General features: G+C 50.3%; 1 protein-coding gene across 1 annotated transcript in view; it reads left to right on the forward strand.

Annotated features, from left to right (window-relative positions):
• Nucleotides 1–6: 6 nt before the first annotated feature.
• The window catches only part of TXNDC16 (thioredoxin domain containing 16), a 42577-nt gene continuing 20905 nt past the window's right edge, over nt 7–21678 (forward strand). The window contains exons 1-14 of the mRNA XM_058807027.1: nt 7–33; nt 632–869; nt 7202–7396; nt 8303–8385; nt 9097–9170; nt 10349–10423; nt 11257–11378; nt 11967–12057; nt 14084–14240; nt 15726–15892; nt 16260–16320; nt 18177–18321; nt 19025–19171; nt 19642–19701. Coding sequence (XP_058663010.1) covers nt 7237–7396; nt 8303–8385; nt 9097–9170; nt 10349–10423; nt 11257–11378; nt 11967–12057; nt 14084–14240; nt 15726–15892; nt 16260–16320; nt 18177–18321; nt 19025–19171; nt 19642–19701 — 1342 coding nt within the window. The 5' untranslated portion in view covers nt 7–33; nt 632–869; nt 7202–7236. The remainder of the gene's footprint in view (nt 34–631; nt 870–7201; nt 7397–8302; nt 8386–9096; nt 9171–10348; nt 10424–11256; nt 11379–11966; nt 12058–14083; nt 14241–15725; nt 15893–16259; nt 16321–18176; nt 18322–19024; nt 19172–19641; nt 19702–21678) is intronic.

A 21678-nucleotide genomic window follows, 5' to 3' on the forward strand; every position in this document is an offset into this window, starting at 1 on the left:
TCCTTCTTTCCTTCCCTCCTTCCCTGAGAGCCGGTAAGGGATGAGAGACGGACGGGGAGAGGGGAGGAGGGGATGAGAAGGATGAGAGAGGGGAGCGCAGGCTTGAGAGGGGCCGTGAGGGGAGCGCTGAGAGGTCTCATGGAGGAGCTGGGGGGATCTGGGCACCTCCACAGGCAGAGTCGGGGTGCGTGACGATCCTCGCTTCAGGCTCTGTGGGGATGTCCGGGTGTCGCTTACAGGACCGGGAACATCTCCGTTACTGGCGGAGGATATCCGGGTGTCCCTCACGGACCGGGAACGTCTCTGGGGCTGTCCGGGTGTCCCTCACGGACCGGGAACATCCCCGTTACTGGCGGAGGATGTCCGGGTGTCCCTCACGGACCGGGAACGTCTCTGGGGCTGTCCGGGTGTCCCTCACGGACCGGAACATCCCCGTTACTGGCTGAGGATGTCCGGGTGTCCCTCACGGACCGGGAAGATCCCCGTTACAGACTGGGGCTGTCCGGGTGTCCCTCACGGACCGGGAACATCCCCGTTACTGGCGGAGGATGTCCGGGTGTCCCTCACGGACCGGGAACGTCCCTGGGGCTGTCCGGGTGTCCCTCACGGACCGTCGGTTCCTTCCGTGCAGGCGGCCATCCCTGTGGATGCCGGCACAGCTCAGCTGCGAACAGCTCCTGACTCCGGTGGATACCGAGAGGCCTCGCCCGGCTCAGGGATCGCTTCCCCGGCTGGCACAGACCACCCGCGCTGGTTTGAGCCCATCCAGGCTTTTCCAGCCCTGCAGCCGGGACCGAGGGACGCCTCGGTGCTGTCTCAGTACCGCGGAGCGGGGATGAGGACATCGGCCTGAACGCTCTGGACACCAGGTAGGTGACAGCCCTGAGCCGCCCGCAGCTTGCTCGGTGATGTGCACCCAGTGCTGGCTGCTTTCCGGGGATTTCGGGGGGCTGGTTCCCAAGGAGACTGAATGGAGCAGCAGGAGCAGCAGTGGGTGATGCTGGTTCCAGCAGGGAAGTGTTGGAATTCAGCAGGTGGAGATACCAGCAGATGGTGATTCCAGCATGTGGTGATGCTGTCAGGGAAGCGGTGGATTCGTTGTCCGTGGAAATGTTCACAAACCACTTGGGGACATGGGTTAGTGGTGGGTTTGGCAGTGCTGGACTCCTCTTAGGGGTTTTCTCCAGCCTGTGTGATTCCATGCTGCAGGGTGTCTGCTGTGCACAAGAATCAAAGCCCTCCTCTCCTGGTGTGGGCAGAGACAAAGGCTGCACTCTGTCCCTCCTGCGGCCTTGGATAGCAAGTGAGACCTGGCTGCTGGGAAGTTGGACCTGGAAATGAAAATGAAAGTGAAACTCTTCTGGAAGTGGCAGGATAAAGGGCAGCATGGGAGCATCAAAAATCCAGGCAAAAAATTCAGCAAAAATCCAGGCAAAGCACACTGGGATGCGCTTGGATGTTCCCAGGAAAGGATCCCTGTGCTTCAGGATGCTCCCACAGCTGCCCCTGTCGGAGGCAGGGAGATGCAGTGAGTGCAAAGGGCCAGTGGTTATTTCAGTCCCATAATTGCAGGCTCATCCCAAAGCTCTGGAGAAGCATCTCACTGTTATTCCAGCTCCAGATGCTGGGGAATTGCAGCTCTATCATTCTTCTCAAATCAGTTGTGTCCAAGAACTTGCTTTTGGAAAATTTGAAAGGAGTTGGGTTGAGCTCTGTGCCAGCTAACTGGGTGATGATAATGAACCTGTGATAATTATCATGGGTTTGTGATGATGAACTTGTTGGCTGTGTAAGAAAAGTCTGGAGCAAGGAAGGGACATGTGTAGTGAAAAATATTAAAAGTTAATATAATTCCAGGCAAGGAATCATGGGTTGGGTTGGAAGGGACCTTAAAACTCATCCAGTGCCACTCCTGGGGACACCTTCCACTATCCCAGGCTGCTCCAAGCCCTGTCCAGCCTGGCCTTTGACATTTCCAGGGATCCAGGGGCAGCCACAGCTGCTCTGGGCACCCTGTGCCAGGGCCTGCCCACCCTCCCAGCCAAGAATTCCTTCCTAATATCCCATCCCACCCTGCCCTCTGGCAGTGGAAGCCATCCCCCTTGGGGAATGATTGGACTCAATGATCTTAGAGGGCTTTTCCAGCCTTAAGGATTCTGTCATTTTTCTGGATCACCCAAAGGAAACCTGTTTGCATGGGCAGAAATGCAGGAGGAGCTGTCAGTGTTCCTCTCTGCCTTGCATTTTGGAGCAGCAGCAGGAGGGATATTTGTGCTGGGACATCCAGGTGAGCTGGAGGGAGAACTTCAGCCTGTCCATGCTGCTGGAGCTAAGGGATTGAGCCAGCCCCACGTGGGCTTGGGGTCTGGTTTGAGCCTCCCCTGCCAGGAAATCAGGGAGAGCAGCTCCCTGGGTGAGTGCTGCCAGAAGGGCATGGAAGGCAGGTGAGAATCCTGCCAAGAGTCTGTGCCAGCAGGGTGTGGGGTGAATGTCCTGCTGCACAGAGAGCCCTCACTGGGGTCTGTCAGCGCAGGAGAGCTTGAAGTGACTCCATTTGGGAGCATCCTGAATGCTCCTGCTGTAGGAACATTACTTAGGGAGTTAAAACTCACCAGCTGAGACCTCTGAGGGTGGAATGGCATCAAACTAACAGGGGTGGTGGATTTCTGGGGAGACACTGGCACAGGGTGCCCAGAGCAGCTGTGGCTGCCCCTGGATCCCTGGCAGTGCCAAGGCCAGGCTGGACAGGGCTGGGAGCAGCCTGGGATGGTGGAAGGTGTCCCTGCCATGGCAAGGGTGGAACTTTGGTTTTTAAGGTCCCTCTCACCCAAACCATTGTGGGTTCTGTGGTGATATTTGGACAAGACAAAGTGTGGATTTTCCATCACTGGCATTAAAGCCCAGGCTGGTGGAGTTTCTGCTGAGTCCAGGGAAGGCCGTGGATGGTGGGGTGGTTCCAGCTGGCTGTGCAGGCCAGAATTCCAGCAGGACAGCAGCTCTTCCTTGTCCTGTGACTCTTAAATCCCACCCCACAACACCCTCCTGGGGGATTATGGCTTTTTCTGACTTAGAGATGTGGTAACTGAGAGGTGCTTTAAAAACTTCCATTTTATTTTTAGTTATATGTGAAGGGTGAGATAATACAGATGTTATAATTTCCATTATTATAATTAGAAGTGAACTATTTCTTAATGATAAGTGTTTTTTAGCTTATTAGTTTTTGTTACATTGTGTTCTAAATGTTTTAAAGTTAATTATTTAAAATTACCCCTCGTGAGTCTTTCTACAATGCATTTTTTATAGTTTTATTTTTCTAAAGCATTTAGTTTTATTTGTAAGGTTATCTTTTGGAATTTGTTTCTTTTTTAATAATGTTTGCTTTATTTTATAGTGTTTCTTTTTTAATAATATTTGCTTTATTTTATAGTATTTTTTAATAATGTTTGCTTTATTTTATGGTGGTTTTAAGTTAGTATTTCTTATTTTAAGGTTTGTATATGAAAATATATAATATATAATATATAATGTATAATATATAATATATAATGTATAATATATAATATATAATATATATAATATATTATATATTTTATAATATATAATGTATAGCATATATAATATAATATATAACGTATAATGTATAATATATCATATATAATATTATATATAATATTATATATAATATTATATATATTATATAATATTATATATATATATATATATTCTATTCTATTAAACTTTGAAAATTTTTATAAATTTATTTCTTACACCCTCCCCTGAGGATAAATATCCTCAGTGATAAATCTTGGCAGCTGAGGAGGAGAAGTGTGCTGGAAAGCAGCTGGGACCAGAGGTGATCACAGCCCATGGATTCCCAAACAAAGCTGAAGTGGCACAAGCAGTTTCTGCCCCCACAGGAGTTTGGGCTGGATATTTCTGGTGGATTTGGTTTCACTTCAGGTCACTGCAGTGACCTCAGGCCTCTTGCCTGGCTCTGCCTTGGCATGATGGCAGTGGGACATGAGCCAGGCCTGGCATTCCCTCTGTGCTGTGCCAGGCTGTCCCCTGGCCATGGCTTAAGGTTTCCCAGCAGTGACACAGAGCTGCTTCACACATCCCTGGTATTTCACACATCCCTGGCAATCCTGCAGGTGTCAGTGGTGCAGGGCTCTGGCTGTTTCCAGCCCTAGGGCGTTCATTTTCCATGGATGGGAAAGAGGTGACAGAGGAAATGGCCTAAAAGCTGAATATTCATGTCTGGGTTGATGGGGGGCAGAGGGAAGCTGCTGGGCAGGAGGGAGGGGTGAGGAGGTGAGAGGATTTGAGCAGGGAAGGAGTGAGCACACGTTTTTCACTGGAGCCCAGAATGTTTTGGGTTGGAGGGGACCTTAAATCCCATCCCATTCCAACCTCTACCATGGCAGGGACACTTTCCACTATCCCAGGGTGCTCCAAGCCCTGTCCAGCCTGGGCACTGCCAGGGATCCAGGGACAGTCAAAGCTTCTGTGGGCACCCTGTGCCAGGGCATAACCACTGTCACAGCCAAGAATTCCTTCCCAGTCTCCCATCCATCCCTGCCCTCTGGCACTGGGAGCCATTCTCTGGCTCCTGTCCCTCCATCCCTTGTCCCCAGTCCCTCTCCATCTCTCCTGGAGCTCCTTCAGGCCCTGCAAGGGACTCTGAGCTCTCCTTGGGGGCTGGAGTTATGTTTTAAGCTGCTGACCCTCTCCTCCAGATACAATCCTGAGACATCTTTGAGTCCTTGGAGGCTGCTCCTCTTCCTCCCTTGACACTGAGCTCTCCCATTTGAGCTGGCTGGTTCCCACGTGCCAGGATTGTGTTTGTTTTTCCATCCTGCAGTAGCCAAGTTTGTCATTTAATAAACATCACCCCCCCAGCCTGATCCCTGTCCCCTCTGTCAGCCAGGGGAACAGATGGGAGGGCACAGCACCAGAAATGCCTGACACTGCCCAAAGCTGGAAAGGAGACAACTGGAGATTTTGAGATGAAAAGAAAAAAATAAATTAATGTATTTCCATCTCTGTTGTGCCTTCAGGCCTGGTCCAAAGCCCTGAGCTCCTGGAGAAGGAGCCTGTGAGGGCTGAGTGTGCCTGCCCTCACTCCTGGAGCATGGCACAGGATCTTTCCCTGCTTGTTTTTGGAGTGTTGGAGCTTGGGCTGATCCCAGGGCAGCCGTGCTGAGCTGCCAGCCTCTGCCAGGGGTTGGAGCAGTGACAGCCCACGGACACAGGGCTGTTTGTTGAGGAAAGCAGCTGCAGCTCATGATGTCAGTTCTGCATGGATTCAGTCCCAGCATTGTCCCTTTGTTGAGCAGGGAGCAGCCACGCTCCAGCAGCAGAGAGCAATCCCTGAGGAGCAGGCTGGGGGGGAATGCAGTGGGAAGAAGGTGCCTCCTCATCCTTTAACCTCCTCACATCATCTGCCATGGCCTGGAGTTGTGGGATCTCAGCACCTCAGGATGGAGGTGCAGAGCGGCCGAGACCACCCTTGGGGAGCTCGGGAGTCCTGGAATGTTGCCAGAAGTGTCTGGTGGCTGGACTTTGATCCGACACAGGAGACGAGACCTGTATGAGGACTGGGAGGAATTCACTGGGTGAATGGTGAAGGGATAAGTTAGTTAAAGTGTAAAACACAGGGTTTAGGATTTTGGTACAGGGGGGTCTAAAGAAGTAAGATGGAGGAATTGGGGCGTGTCCTGTTCTTCTTCTTCTTCTTCTTGGCCTCCATCTTCTGTGGTGATGGTGGCACTTTGGGATTGGTCATTACTAAAAGTGCACCGGTTAATAAGGGTAGAAGGTATTGGGGAAAAATTATAAATATTGTACACGTAACTTCGGGTATAAAGATAAGTGACCGCCCGGGGGCTCGCAGTGTGCCCATGGCTGGCTGCTGTGCAGACCTCTGTCGGGCTGAAAGAAAATCTTTTAGATAAACAATTAATAAACACCGAGACCGAGACAAGATCAGAAGTGTCTCCTCGTCCTTTGAAGCGCCGGCTCTTCAAGGCCATCCCTGGGCCTTTCCAGGCCACCTAAACAGCACAGAAAACTTACAAGTGGCGTCCCTGAGCTATCTCCGGTCATAATTCAGCAAAGAGAAACATGAAAATCTACATGGAGTGAGAATCCCAAAATCCCAGATTGGTTTTGCTTGGGAAGGACCTTAAAGATCATCTTGTTCCATCCCAGGGGCAGGGACACTTCCCACCAAAATCAATCTGTTCAGGAAAATTCACACTTAATTCTCTGAGGAAGTCAAGGTGGCTGCTGAGAAGTGGCAAAATCAGCAGCCAGAAGCAGAAAAGATTTTACAGAATTCTTGTCTGACTTATTGCTACACATATTTTAGGTCAAGGGCAATCTGATTTTTTAATTAATGCTTTAAAGGTTAAATTGTATAGAACGTCTGATCACAGAGTAAAGAAAAAACCCAGCAGTATATACAAAAATAGCATCCATTTAAGTTACATAAATCCTTATAAATATAAGAGAGAAATCAGTTATTCTATAAAAAAAATAATTTGGAACATGTGTTCCTGAAGCACCAGCAGAACATCCTCATGCTAAGGACTTCAGCTAGCAAATCTTTATAAATATACCTGCAAAATTCTCCCTCACTCTGACCAGAAACAAGTGCCAGAAGATGCACATTTCTATTTTGCTCTGAAACAGGAGCTCTCCTATTTGAACCTCAAATGGCCATTGAGTTTTTTGGCAACCACAACACATCCCATCCCTTTGCAAACACCTTTCAGGGCCACAGAAATTCTGCTGGCACCCTGGAAGCTTTGTAGCAGGAATTGAGACAGTTTGGGCGGGGGTTTGTGGATGCTGCTGTCACTGCTTTGATGCCTGTGCATGGAATTTTTGTTTGACTCAAAAGAAATGAAAAAGAGGGAGGAAAAGCAGCCCTAAAGCTGAAAGCACTGAGGGTCTGTGCACTTGAAGGGACACTCAGAGGGAATGGAGTGGCCCCTGCTGTCCTCTTTGCAGTTGTCTGAGTCACCTGTGGATTGAGTGACTAATTCATAATATCCTCAAGATGTTTGTGTCATATTAATAATAATTTCCACTGTTGGAAATTACAGTCATGTAACAGAGACTAAAACAGAGAGACATTCATATATGTGTTTGTGTGTGTTTATGTATTATATTTTATTTTTATTATTTTTTCTCCCAGCTGTGACTCTCCTGTGCCTGTAGCTGGGAACAGCCATGCCAGCCCAAAAGGACAGATGGGTTTCTTCCTTGGTTTTCCTTCTCTTCTCCATCCCACTATATGGAAGTGCCAGCCTGCAGCAGGAGCCAAGCCCCCAACACTATTTCAGTGGCTTGGAAGCTGGAAAAGCATCCTTGGCTTTTTTCAGCCCCAGTGGTACGTGTTTAATGTGAGTTTCCATCAGCCTGAGGGCTCAGCAAGGCTTGGTGAGAGTGGAACAATCACTGAATTATGCAATGCTTGGGGTTGGAAGGATCTTAAATCCCATCCTGCTCCACCCCTGCCATGGCAGAGACACCTTCCACTGTCCCAGGCTGCTCCAAGCCCTGTCCAGCCTGGCCAGGGACACTGCCAGGGATCCAGGAGCAGCCACAGCTGCTCTGGCAATTCTATCTCAGCCAGGAATTCTTCCCAATCTGCCCTCTGGCAGTGGAAGCCATTCCCTGGGTCCTGTCCCTCCATTCCTTTTAAAGAGTCTCTCTTCATCTTCCTTGTTGGCTCCTTCAGGCACTGGAAGGCTGCAGTTAATTCACCCCAGAGCCTTTTCTATTTTCTCAGCCTTTCCTCTGGCAGAACTGCTCCATCCCTCTGATCAACTTGTGGCCCTCCCCAGTGAAGGGGCAGTTCCTGAGGTTTTTAAACCCAAAGGGGTTTTGAAGAACTGGTCAGGTGCTGTGTTTTCACAGTTCCAAGTGCTCCTGACCCCTTGGGATGGGTTCTTTCCTGCCTGTGTCCTCAGGCACAGTCCCTCAAACATCTTCATTCATTTTCTGGATTATTTTCTGGAGGCACTCTGGAGGAAAAAGCAAATTTCCTAAGAATTTTCCCCTCTTCCATAACACCTGCTAGAAAAAGCAGGAATCCCTTTCATGAAGGAGAACTCAAGGCTGTCATGGATTAGGAGAAGATCCCTGACCTTCCTTTTGTTCTTCCTGATCCCCTGGGTGTGATTTCCCAAAGACATTGGCATGGGCTGAGGAACATCTCCCACACCTCAGCGTGTGGCAGGAGGATGCTCTTCACCCTGAGGACTCGCAGAGGATTTTTTTTTGTTTGTTTCAGTTTCTCCTGGTGCCCAGCCCTTCCTGGAGCACATTGAGAGCTCAGCTGAGGCCCTCCAGGACTATGGTGTTTCTGTGGTGAAGGTAAGTGGGGCTCAGGGAAGCTGCTGGGTGGGATGGATGAGTAGGAGATGAGCAAGGAAAGATGAACACAAATTTTTCATAGGATCATGGACTCACAGAACAGCTTTGGCTTTCAGGGACCTTAAAGCTCATCTCTCTCCACCTCACCTTCCATGGACAGGGACACCTTCCACCATCCTGGGTATCCCTGTCCAGCCTAGCCTGGAACATTTCCAGGGATGGAAAATCCCCAGCTTCTCTGGGCACCCTGTTCCAGTGTCCATGTTCCATGATGGATGAGGTTGGTTAACTTCTTTTCAGCTCAGTGCAATAAATATTTCAAACAAAAGAGTTTTTAGCTGAAATTTTATGCAGATTCACAAATCCAGGCAAGTGTAATTAGACTCTAAGAAGTGTTTACATATTTATATTTGGATTTATTTAATCTCCTCCAGCTACAGACCAGGGTCAGTAAGGAAGCACTGATCTGTCACTTTGAATATGCTGGGCAGATCATGGGGTGCTTTGATCCCATCTGACCCAAATCAGCAGGCTGAGCTGGAAAACTGAAGTACAAACTCCCCTCTTCATCTGTGGCCTCCATTGTGGTGGATTTTCCCTCCCAGGAGGTTTGGAGAGGCTGAATTTACACTCTTGCATGACAGAAAGCTGTAGGGGCTGTGTGGGGTCATTGTGGGGCTGCATCTGTAATTACATGTATTTGCTGTCTAGGTGAATTGTCCCAAGGAGGATGTCTCAAGATATTGTGGAAAAGAAAATGCATTAAGGAAAGCCTTCCTGTTCAGGTGAGGGGCATTTCTGGGCTCTGCCCTGGGATTTCTTCCCAGTTTGAAGGAAATGTTTGAGGGAAACACTGTCAGGAGTCAGAGATGTCAGTGGAGGAATGAGAGGAGCCATGAGGACAGCAGTGACCTGCACAGTTCAGCCAAAGGTGCCCCCAAAATTCCAGCCCAGGCAGAGGAGATGCTTTGTCCTCAGTGTGGATTCTCCCATCCTGCCCCAAGTTCCTTGGAGCAGCAGAGGGATGAGCTGTGGAATGAAACCACAGGAGAAACTTTCCATCAGTGTTCTGCTGTTCCTCTGGCCTCCCTCCCCCAGACCTATACTCAGACCTCAAGGTTTTGGGTCTAGTCCAAGAAAGAAACACTTTTTGGTGCTCTCCTTGTTGGTGGGGTTAACTCTTCTGCCCTGGGTGGGAAGGTTCAGCTCCTGGTCTCCTAGGGCTGTCACATGGAAGCTTTTCCATGAATCAGCTCAGTTCTCATTGACTGTTGTACTGACAATCATGGAATAATTAAGGTTGGAAAAGACCTTTAAGGTCATCAAGTCCTACCATTCCAAAGACCTTTAATATCATCAAATCCAGCCATTCCAAAGACCTTTAAGGTCATCAAGTCCAACCATTCCAAAGACGTTCAAGATCATCAAGTCCAGCCATTCCAGAGCCCTTTAACATCATCAAGTCCAATCATTCCAAAGACCTTTAAGGTCATCAAATCCAACCATTCCAAGGACCTTTAACATCATCAAATCCAGCCATTCCAAAGATCTTGAAGATCATCAAGTCCAACGGTTCCAAAGACTTTTAAGGTCATCCAGTCCAACCATTCCAAAGACCTTTAAAGTCATCCAGTCCAACCATTCCAAAGACCTTTAAGATTGTTGAGTCCAGCCATTCCAAAGACCTTTAACATCATCAAGTGCAACCATTCCAAAGACCTTTAAGATAATTGAGTCCAACCCTTTCCCCAGCTCTGCCAAGGCCACCATGTCCCCAAGTGCAGCAGGAACCTGCTCAACCGGGCTTGAACGATTCCCAGCTCAGCTCAAAGACATCTCAAGTGTGTTCTGCCATTTCTCCATCATCCTCCCTGTCCTTCTGTGCCTGCCTTGGCTCCCTTTTCCCATGGATCCACGCAGTGAATCTCTCTCAGTGCCCTTGGTGACTCTGTTCTCTCTGCAGAGGGAACCGGCTGATCCGAGAGTTCCCCACCGACGCCCTGTTCGACGTCAACTCCATCGTCGCCAACGTTCTGTTGTGAGTCCAGACCACATCCCTGGAAGTCCATCCCCACATGCCCAGACCACATCCCACTCTCTGAAATCCTTTTCCTTTCTATTCGCACTAAATTCCAACCCCAGGCTGATGCCTTGTGTCCCATCTGGGTCACCAGAAACTGATGCCTTGTTCAGGCTGCCCTACAGCAGAGGCTGGATGGAGTTCCAGAATAAAGCAGGGATTCATTCAAAGCATCTCCTCCATGGATCCACCTTGGGCAGCACCAGAGCCCAGCCAGGGCTGCACCCAAGATCAACCAAAATGGCCCCAAAATGCACGGCCGGGCACGGGCTCTGTCCCTGGGATCAGTTCTGCTCCATTTGCACCTTGCAGTTCATTGTCCCATTCCAGCTTTAGCCCCTGCAGTCCCACCCTGCTTGTTTTTCCCTCTCCAGCCCACGGGGTTTGTGCTCTGGGGCTGAGATTTGGATCATTTGTCCTTGGTGCCCAGCTGGAGCAGGAACTGTTTTGTCTCCCTGCTCTGTGCACAGAGCTCACCATCCCATAATATCCCCTCAGACCCTTGCACTAAAGCAGCACAGAATGTGAAAAATAGAAAAGCTGAACCTGAGGCATCAAGGTATTCCAGAGGCTGCTCTCAGTCAAGCTTCTCTCTTCATAGTGGTTTGACCCTGTTAAACTTTTTCCCTTGAGATAACTCCCCAGCACACACCTGGGCTCTTCCATTTGGCTGTGAATCCTTAATCTGCCAGCCAGAAGCTGGAATTTTACCCTGTTTTCCCCATCATGCTTGTGTGGCTGCAAATTTACTCTTCAACCAGTTGCTAATGAGGTTTTTTCTGCCTCCTCAGTGCCCTGCTCTTTAATGAAGTTAAATATGTTGAAACACTGGCAGACCTTGAGAACATTGAAAATGTATTGAAGGGGAAGTCCAACATGGTCTTTGCCTATGTACCAGCTACTGGGACAGCAGGTATGGATGCTCATTTCCATCTTTCCTCTCTTCCCCAGTCTTTTTTTTGGTAGAATATCCAGGAGCTGAGTTTCTGACCCAAAATCCTGCAGATGAAAACCTGAAAGGGCCTCCCAGCCACAAGATCTCTACTTCCATATGCCTTGCTTTGTTTCCAAAGGGATCACTTGCACCAGAAAAGTTTTGCTGGGAGCATAAACCTTGAGAAATGGACTTGGAGAGGGAAAGCAAGCCAGTGGTTGCTGTCTTAAAAATAATAAATCCTGGCTCTGCAGAATGGATTCTCACACAGCACCTGTTTGCTGGGGGTCAGGAATGGGATCCAGCTCCAGTTGCTCACTTCCCTTCACAGTGTGTTTTCAGACAGACTCTGTGACATTGTACCAAGAGTTTCTGAAAGCCTGGGAATTGATATTTACACCTGGGAACTGATATTTGCAACTGGGATTTGGTATTTGCTCCTGGGATTTGATATTTGCACCTGGGATTTGATATTTACACCTGGGAATTGATCTTTGCACCTGGCAAGGATGAAACAGGAGGTGTGGAGGAAACAGAGCTGAGCTCACCTTGCCTTTCCCTTTCCAGAGCACAGAGCTGTGATGGAGGCAGCCTTTGTCTATGGAACCATCCACCAGTTTGTCCTGACAACTGAGGCAGCACTGCTGAAAGCCACCAGGTACATCCAGAGACACCCCCACCATGGAGAGCTGCTGCCATGCTCTGTTTGCCTCACTCGTGGTGTCTCAGATTCCCAGAGCAGCTCTGGGATGGCATTAGGATGCTGTGCCCAGGGTGGACAGTCAGATCTGTTTTCCAAAAGCTGCTGGTTGTGTTCCTGACCTTGCTGTTTGTGGCTGTGTTGGGTGGGATTTCACAGGATAAGAGCCCTGTGTCTCCTTTCTGTGGCTGGTGGATCAAACCTCAGCCATGGGTTCCCAGGGTAGTTGATGTTAAAATCCTAAAGCTCTTTCCCCACAACTTTCCAGGAGAGTTGATGTTAAAATCCTAAACCACTCTGGTATCCAAGAGCAAGGACTGTGGCACTGCTCATGGATTTGGGAATTCCCTCACTGGCCAGCCCCTTCCCAGGCAGGAGGAGCTGCTTTAGAATGGCAGATCCCTCCTTGTGACTGCAGGCAGGAGTGTGAGGGAGGAGCTGGGAACATCACAGGGGGTGTTGTTTCCTCAGCCCCAGAGTGCCCAGCTGGCCAATGGCACCTGGCTGGTACCAGCCTGTGGCTGCAGGGCAGAGATTGTCCCCCGTGCTGCCACTTCTGAGGCCACACCTCAGATCCTGGGGTGAGTTCTGGGCTCCTCATGACAAGAAACAGTGAAGGGCTGGAGTGTGTGCAGAGAAGGAAACAGAGCTGGGAAGGGTCTGGAGCCCCAGGAGAGGCTGAGGGAGCTGGGCAGGGGCTGCAGAATCCCTGAGGGAGCTGGGCAGGGGCTGCAGAATCCCTGAGGAGCTGGGCAGGGGCTGCAGAATCCCTGAGGAGCTGGGCAGGGGCTGCAGAATCCCTGAGGAGCTGGGCAGGGGCTCACCTGGAGCAAAGGAGGCTCAGGGGGCTCTTGTGGCTCTGCACAAGGAGGGCACAGCCAGGGGGATGAGACTCTGCTCCAGGGAACAGGGACAGGACAAGGAGAAACAGCCACAAGCTGCACCAAGGTAAGTTTAAATTGGATATTAGGGAAAAATTCTTCATGGAAAGGGTTTTCATGTCAGAACAGGCTGCCCAAGGCAGTGGTGGAGTCCCCATCCCTGGAGGGATTTAAAATCCCTGTGGATGTGGCACTTGGGGACACGGCTCAGTGATGGCCTTGACAGTGCTGTGGGAACTTTTGGACTCTGTGATCTTGGAGGGCTTTTCCAACATCAATAACTCCATCATGAGTGACCTGGGATTTTGTCACACGGACCAGGGTGGCGCTTGCCGAGGTGCCGTTCCATCCTTGCAGCGTTTCGGGTTTGTGTTGTGGCTCCCGCTAGATGGCACGGTTGTCATTGCGCAGGAATCGCCTGAATTCTCCTCCAAGCAGCGCCGCCCCCTCCCGAGCTGCTGAAATGCCGGGAGCTTCTCCAGCAGGAGCTGCTTCCAGCCAACCCGGGCAGCGGGATTTGAGGTCTTAATAGTGCTTAATAGAGCTCTTAAATCCTTACCCAAAGAAGGTGATCCCTGTTTTAGGGGTAGGGAATGGGTTCATTGGAAAAGGAAAGTGACTTCCCAAAGTTACCCACAGACCAACAGCAGTGAGGGTGTCACAGCTAACCAGGGACACCTTCCACTGTCCCAGGGTGCTCCAAGCTCCATCCAGCCTGGTCTTGGGCACTGCCAGGGATCCAGGGGCAGCCACAGCTGCTCTGGGCACTCTGTGCCAGGGACTCCTCACCCTCACACTTCCCAATGTCCCCTCTCTCCCTGCTCTTTGTCAGTGGGAGCCATTCCCTGTGTCCTGTCCCTCTTTGCCTTGTCCCCAGTCCCTCTCCAGCTCTCCTGGAGCCCCTTCAGGCTCTGGAAGAGGCTCTGAGCTCTCCCTGGAGCTGCTCCTCTCCAGGTGAGCACCCCCAGCTCTCCCAGCCTGTTCCACAGCCCTGCCAAACCCTGGGCTTGAGGATAATCTGTGCAACACATCAGCAAACCTGCTCCTTCTCTCAGGGCACTTGGAACCCCTGCTCATGGTGGGTTTTGTCTCCTCTCTCACAGCCCTGATGACCCCGATGTCTCCTCTGCCTGGCTGCTGTTCTGCCACTGCCAGCAGGTCACAGAGCCAGCCCAGGCCTGCAGGAGGACGGCCCTGGCACAGCCCCTGACCCTGCTCAACATCCACAGGCACCTCAAGCTCATGGGGGCTCCACTGGTGGTAGGACTGGGAAGGAGGAGCTGCCTGGGTGGGAGGGCAGGGAGGGAGGTGAGAGGAGAGAGAAGGGCTGAGGGTGGGAATCTGCCCCTTCCAGGGTGGCTCCAGGCAAGGAGCAGGAATCAGCTGGTGCAGCTGCCTCACCAATTCAGGGCTGGCCAAAACATCAATAAATTATTGAGGGCATTTTCCAAATGACTCTTGAGCACTTCCCCACTCAATATGAAGCTGTTTCCAGTGCTCTTGGTAAAGAAACCTTCCTGATGTTCTGTGTAAACCTCTCCAGATGCAGCTTTGAACCATTTCCACGTGTTCTATCCCTGGATACTCTGGAGACATCAGTGTTTCCTTCTCCACATCCCCTCAGGAAGCTGTGGAGAGCAATGGGGTCATCCCTCAGCCTCCTTTTCTCCAAACCAGACAACCCCAAAGTCCTCAGCTGCTCCTGTAGGCTCAGGAGCATCCCCTCAGGAAGCTGTGGAGATCAGTGGGGTCATCCCTCAGCTTCATTTCTGCAAACTAGACAACCACAAAGCCCTCAGCTACTCTTGTAGGCTCAGGAGCATCCCTTCAGGAAGCTGTGGAGAGCAATGGGATCATCCCTCAGCCTCCTTTTCTGCAAACCAGACAATCTCAAAGTCCTCAGCTGCTCCTCAGGAAGCTGTAGAGAGCAATGGGATCATCCCTCAGCCTCCTTTTCTCCAAACCAGACAACCCCCAAATTCTCAGCTGCTCCTCAGGAAGCTGTGGAGAGCAGTGAGGTCATCCCTCAGCCTCCTTTTCTCCAAACTAGACAACCCCAAAGTGCTCAGCTGCTCCTTTAGAGCAATGGGGTCATCCCTCAGCCTCCTTTTCTGCAAACCAGACAACCCCAAAGTCCTCAGCTGCTCTGAGGCTCCCTGCAGGAGTTTCAGCACCCTCTGGAATTTGCTATCAGTCCTTCCCACCTTGGTGATCACAGGGACAGGAGGTTCCCTCCTATTTCCTCCTTCCAAGGGGCAGAGAACTTCAGCAGCCTCCTGATCCCAGTGCTCATTCCTGCCCATCCAGAAGGATGAGTGGATGAGCTGGGAATGCTCCTTCAGCCATTTTCCTGGGTCAGGCCCATGGAGCTTCATCAGGCACCTCTCATGTGCTGTCATGAAGCAGCACATCCAAGGCAGGAAGGGAAAGATTCCAGCTCTTGCATGTTGTGGCTGGGATTTTCAAACTGCTCCAGGGAGTGGATGCCAGGTAAATAAAAATGAGTGGAGATTTGACATCTGGAATTGCTAAACCACAAAAAAAAATCCCCACAAAATAAAGCCCAGGTTTTTAACAGGGAAGGTCATGACATGTTGGAACAGCTTCACTGGAGTTGTGTGGGTTCTGCTTCCATGGATTTTTTAGAATTGGGGTTGGAAGCTTTTTCCTGATGATTTCTGTGGCTTCAACTTGTGGAGCTGTGCTGCAGCATAACCCTGGCTGTTAACCCTGGCTGTTCTCCAGACAGAGGTTGCTGAGGACCCAGAGAAGATCTCCACTGTTCACTTGCAGCTCGGGCTGCCCCTGGTGTTCATCCTGAGCCAGAAGGAGACCTGTGAGGCTGACAGGAGGACAGCAGAGTTTGTGGCCTGGCAGCTCCTGGGGAAAGCAGGAGTTGCCCTTTTGTCCAGGTATTTCCCTCAGGTGTTTCTGGTATTTCTGGTTTTTCTCAGGTATTTCTGGTGGTTTTGGGTTCTCCTTGCTTTTTGTGGGGTTTCTGAGCTGGGTTACCCCAACACCAGGATGACAGTCAGTGGATTCAATCACACTTGGATGAGAGGCAGTAAAACCAAGCTATATCCTGGGACAGAGTGTTTCATATTTAAGGATTTATCCAGAATTGTATTAATTTGGAAGTTTTGCTGGCTTAGGGGTGGAAAAATATTCAGATTAAGAGAGATTTTGGAGAGGAAACTTAGCAGTGATGGAATTGGGGCAGAGAGAGGAAGGGTGACCTTCCATGTCACACCATCTGATGCTCACTTTGTGTTTTGGAAGGGACCTTGTGGAGCTGAACGTTCTGCAGCGCTCAAATGTGGCCCTCAAGACACCAGATGAGGTTGGATGCTGGATTTCTTTATTGGACAACTCAGCTCTGGAGAGGGTGGTGGGATGTTGCTCATCTCTGGGATTGATTTGCCAGCATTCCCTGAAGCTCAAGGGGAAGTGTCTTTCCTGATTATCCAGAGAATCTGTGGATTTCCCACCCCTGGAAGTGTTCCAGGCCAGGTTGGACAGGGCTTGGAGCAACCTGGGGTAGTGGAAGTGTCCCTGCTCATGGCAGGGGTGGAACTGGGTCATCTTTAGTGTCCCTTCCATGATTTGGGTGCTGCAGAGCCACTGTGCCTGCTGGGAAAGACAAAGCAGTGAGTTTATTTTGGGTTAAATACATTGAGTGACATCTCCAGTACACCTTGAGGCAACACAAGGTTGTGAACTCCATCCAAGTGCAAATTCCCCAAAAGATTTGGATTTCTGAAAGGTGTCAAAAGATGGGAGAGGGACTGAGTGTGAAACAAAGAGCAAACAAGCAAAGCTCTGTGCTGGGCTGATGTAAGGCAGTGCCTCTGGCAGGAGCTGGGAGATTTAACAAAGGAAGTGTCTTTCCCAGTTTATCCAGAGAATCTGTGGATTTCCCACCCCTGGAAGTGTTCCAGGCCAGGTTGGACAGGGCTTGGAGCAACCTGGGGTAGTGGAAGTGTCCCTGCTCATGGCAGGGGTGGAACTGGGTCATCTTTAATGTCCCTTCCATGATTTGGGTGCTGCAGAGCCACTGTGCCTGCTGGGTTCAAAACACTGACTGACATCTCCAGTACACCTTGAGGCAACACAAGGTTGTAAACTCCATCCAAGTGCAAATTCCCCAAAAGATTTGGATTTCTGAAAGGTGTCAAAAGATGGGAGAGGGACTGGGTGTGAAGCAAAGAGCAAACAAGCAAAGCTGAGTGCTGGGCTGATGTAAGGCAGTGCCCCTGGCAGGGAGAAGGGCAGGGTGGGAGTTCAGTGAGGCTGATCAAGATGAGTTCAACCCTGCAGGGACCTGACCCAGCTTGTGAGGCAGGCTGGAAAGGGCTGCTGGCAGATGCCAGGGAACACAGATGTCCCAGATTACCTGAACTGTCCCACTGGTGATTTCAGGTGCAGGATCAGACCTGAGCATCCCCTGAGGGCTTTCCCTGGCCTGCTGAGAGATGTGCACTTGGGTGGCTCTGGGAGCCCGTGGGAGGTGCCAGCACTTTGTCATTTCCCTCAGCTCCTGATCCACTTTCCATTTTCTCTGCAGTGCCTTTGTCTGAGCTGGTGCTAGCACTGGTTTTAAGCTGACAGGGTCTCATTTCTGAGAAATTCATGTTGCTTTTTTGCTTCTTTCCATGGGTGGCCAGTCCCTGTACACTTGGGAACATTTCTCCTGGCTGAGCTCCATGAGATAAAGGATTTTTTGAGCTGGTTTCCCAGGCTGTGATGGGCTCCTTGGACCCAGCCTGACCCCTCTAATGAGGGGATATCCAAGTACTTCCCTGCTCTCCTTTCCCGTTTGTCCACTGGGATTTTTCCTGCAGTGCTGGATCTGAGTGAAGTTGCTGGGAGATGGGGCTGGTGTTCACTTTCACCACAAGATCCCTCCTAGCCGCATTTACTTACATAGCCAATTTTCCTTACATTTACAAGGAAACATCATCCTAGAGTGAGAATCAATCAGTTAATCAATTCTAGAGTGAGACAAACTCAAGCACAGGAGAAATGGGTTCAAAGAAACATTACCCAGACATTCCCCTGCTTGGCAGCTTCAGGGATCTGTGACACATCCCGAAAATAAGGAGTTGGGAGATGGTTCCCATCAACCTTGAGTCTGATCTGCAGACAAAATAAACAGGGGGGGATGTTGTGCTGCCACTGATTTATTGTTGTCCTCAGGGAATGCCAATCCAATACCTGGTCTTGGAAGACACTGATGAAGTTATAACCCTGGTGGAAGATAAGAACAAGGTGAAACCAATCCAGGAGGATGAGCAGGAGGAGGATGAGCAAGATGAGGATGAGCAAGAGAATAACAATCAAGGTGTGCAATTAATCAAGTGAAAAGCTGATTGTCATCAGACAGAAGGTGCAATCAGCATCAGACATGGCAGAGCATTAGAGAACACTTGCAAACCATCACAGTCACTTCATGGTGGCCACAAAGTGGCTCTTTCATTCTCTGAGGTCACTGGAATATGACAGACAGCTCTGATTTTTAGTGGAAACACCAGAGAGAAAAATCAGAGTTATTGTGTGAGGGACAGGAATGTGCTTGGATGCTCCAAAGGCTGGGGGGGGTTAAAGTGCACCCTGCACTGTGTCCTGTACAAGCATCTGAAAATCATCCACCCCTTTGGAAGGGTTTGAGACACGTTTTTGTAAGAGCAGATCCAGACTTGCTTCCTCCAGGGAGAAAACTCTGCTCCCTGCAATGCAGAATTGAAAATGAATTTGGTCTCTGTGCAAAACTGAGGGCGTTTTCTATAAAAAAGGAAAGGGGGCAGGATCCTAGAGGAGCTTTGAGTATTGTTCCACTCAAGGGCAGAGCTGCTGTGAGGTGGGATTGGGGCATTTTGGGGGGGTTTGTTTGTGTGTCTGTGCCTCCTCTCCCCATACAAGAATTCACTCACATCTCTGCTGAGAGGTTCTGGATTACAAAATCATGCACTGGGGTGGCCCAGGGGGTGCAGTTCCCCCTGCCCTGGACACACCTGGCTTGTTTTTTGTTTTTTTTTTTTTTGCAGATATTCAGGATGACCAGGTGGTGGAAGCAGTTTCCAGGGACAAGAAGAGAGAGCTGCCCCTGGAGCAGATCCTTGTCCTGACAGAGGAGAACTTCCACTCTTCCCTCCCAGAGGCTGCCAGGACAGTGGTGCTGTTCTATGCCAGCTGTGAGTATGAACTGTGGCCTGGCTGTCCCTTCTGTGACTTTGGGATGTTGTCTGTGCTTTCCATGATCCTGAAGAGATCCTGGAGAAAAGTTTTGGCCATTAATCTGTGCCACATCCTGTCCCATGAGCAGGGATTAAATACAAATAATTAAATACAATTAATAACAGATTAAATTAGTTCTTCTCATTGGCTGATAATAGCAGATATTATTCTGATATTAAGAGATTTTTAACCTTTATTTTATAAGAAAAAAAAATGTGGGACAAGAGGGGAAATTAAAGTAGCATGGACTCATGGGCTGGCCTAGACATGAAGCAGAAAGTTAAATTTTCCTTATTTATTTCAAATCCTCCGAGCTTTAAAGCACCTCAGGATGCAGAGATTGATAATGTGGCGTTGTCAGGGAGCAGGGTGGGGCTGGCTGTCCCTGGCTGTCCCTCAGGGCTGTGTCCCCTCTCCTGTGTTTCAGGGGAAGCTGTGTCCCTGGCCGTGCTGCGCTCTTACTCCGAGCTGGCCGCTCACCTGCAGGGTAAGGAACCCCAGGGCTCAGGGCTTCCCCTGCTCCTCTTGGCAGGAGGAAACAAGGCATTGGTGGCACCTCATTCCCTGGAGTGCACTCATTTTTCACCCCTCAGACTCCTAAGGAAAGCCATATCCACAGCAGGTGGTTTAGGAACCTTTGTGTCTGATTTAGGGATCTTTGCAGAGTCTCTGCTCCCGGAGGAAAAAACCACAAAACAGGAGGAAATGGCCTCAAGATGCAGCAGGAGAGGTTTAGGATATTAGGAAAAAATTCTTCATGGAAAGGATTGTCCAGCCCTGGCACAGCTGCCCATGTGTCCTCATCCCTGGAGGGGTTTAAAAACCACATGGATGTGGCACTTGGGGACATGGGACAGTGCTGGGGGAACAGTTGGACTCAGATCTTGGAGCTAAACTATTCCATGATTTTATCCTGGAAACATTCAGGGCCAGGTAGGATGGGGCTTGAAGCAACCTGGGATTGTGGAAAATGTCCCTGTCCCTTCCAATCCAAATGACTCTGTGATCCCCTTTGCTGGGCACAGTGACTGCATGAGGGAGAATTTGGGAAGGGCCAGGGGGTGACACAGAGCAGCAAACAGCAGGAACTGTGACCTGGAACATGGAAACAGGGTCCTGTCCTCCCCAGGAGACAAATCAATGTGCTGGGTGGCACCTCAGCTCTGCTGGAAAAAGGAGCTGTGATTATCCCAGACTTTGGAGGAAAATGGGACAGACAGGTGTGGGCAGGCCAGGGCACAGGGCAGGACAATGTCACATTTGCAGGGATGGTGCCTCCAGGGTTTGCAGTCTGGCTCAGTTGTGGGAGTTCTCACAGGTGGCCACAGAACTCCATAAATAACACAGGGATGGTGAACAATGAGCAGCACTTAGAGACAGCACATCAGGGAATCTGGGAACAAAAATCTGGCAGGAGGGATCCTTCAGCAGGGTCTGTGCAGTGTGAGCCCCACATTCAGGCCTCCAACCCCATCCCACTCTGGTTTGTGGAGAGAGGTTCTTACATGGGATTAATCTCATCCAGAGGTGCCTTTTTTCTCCCCTTGGCTGCAGGGGACACTGAGGTGGCTTCATCCCACTGTGGCACAGTGGGGAACTCACATGGATCTGGGCAAGAGCCATTCCAGCACCTCTGGAGGTGGCTGGTGCCTTCTCCTGGTTTTTTTTCTCCATCAAGGCTCATTTTTCCCGGGACTGGACACTGTGTCCTGCAGGATTCAGCAGTGGGAACATGAATGGGGTGTGCAGAGGACCCCACAGTTTTCTGGGAAGCAGCTGCAGTGGGAATTGCTTACAAGAAGCTGTTCCTGGGAATGCTGCAGGCAGTGCTGAGGGCTGGATTCATGGTCTGCATGAATTCATGAAGGGAAAGTCAGCAGCAGCTTTCATCTGGACTGAAATCCCAGGAATAAACAGGAAGGGACAGCAGAGGTTGTTGTTATGGGGTTGGTGGTGGTTTGGGGTTTATTTTGGACTTTCCCAGCAGCCAGACCAGCTAAAGGAGCAACACAGGAGGGTCTGAGGGTAAAACCAGCCCCTTCTCAAGAACACAGGAGGGTCTGAGGGTAAAACCAGCCTCTTTCAAGCAGCACAGGAGGGTCTGAAGGTAAAACCAGCCCCTTCTCAAGAACACAGGAGGGTATGAGGGTAAAACCAGCCCCTTCTCAAGCAGCACAGGAGGGTCTGTGGGTAAAACCAGCCCCTTCTCAAGCAGCACAGGAGGGTCTGAAGGTAAAACCAGCCCCTTCCCAAGAACACAGGGTCTGAGGGTAAAACCAGCCCCTTCCCAAGCAGCACAGGAGGGTCTGTGGGTAAAACCAGCCCCTTCCCAAGAACACAGGAGGGTCTGTGGGTAAAACCAGCCCCTTCTCAAGAACACAGGAGGGTCTGAGGGTAAAACCAGCCCCTTCCCAAGAACACAGGAGGGTCTGTGGGTAAAACCAGCCCCTTCCCAAGCAGCACA

The sequence above is a fragment of the Ammospiza caudacuta genome, chromosome 6 (genome assembly GCF_027887145.1).
Source record: "Ammospiza caudacuta isolate bAmmCau1 chromosome 6, bAmmCau1.pri, whole genome shotgun sequence".
NCBI lineage: Eukaryota > Metazoa > Chordata > Aves > Passeriformes > Passerellidae > Ammospiza > Ammospiza caudacuta.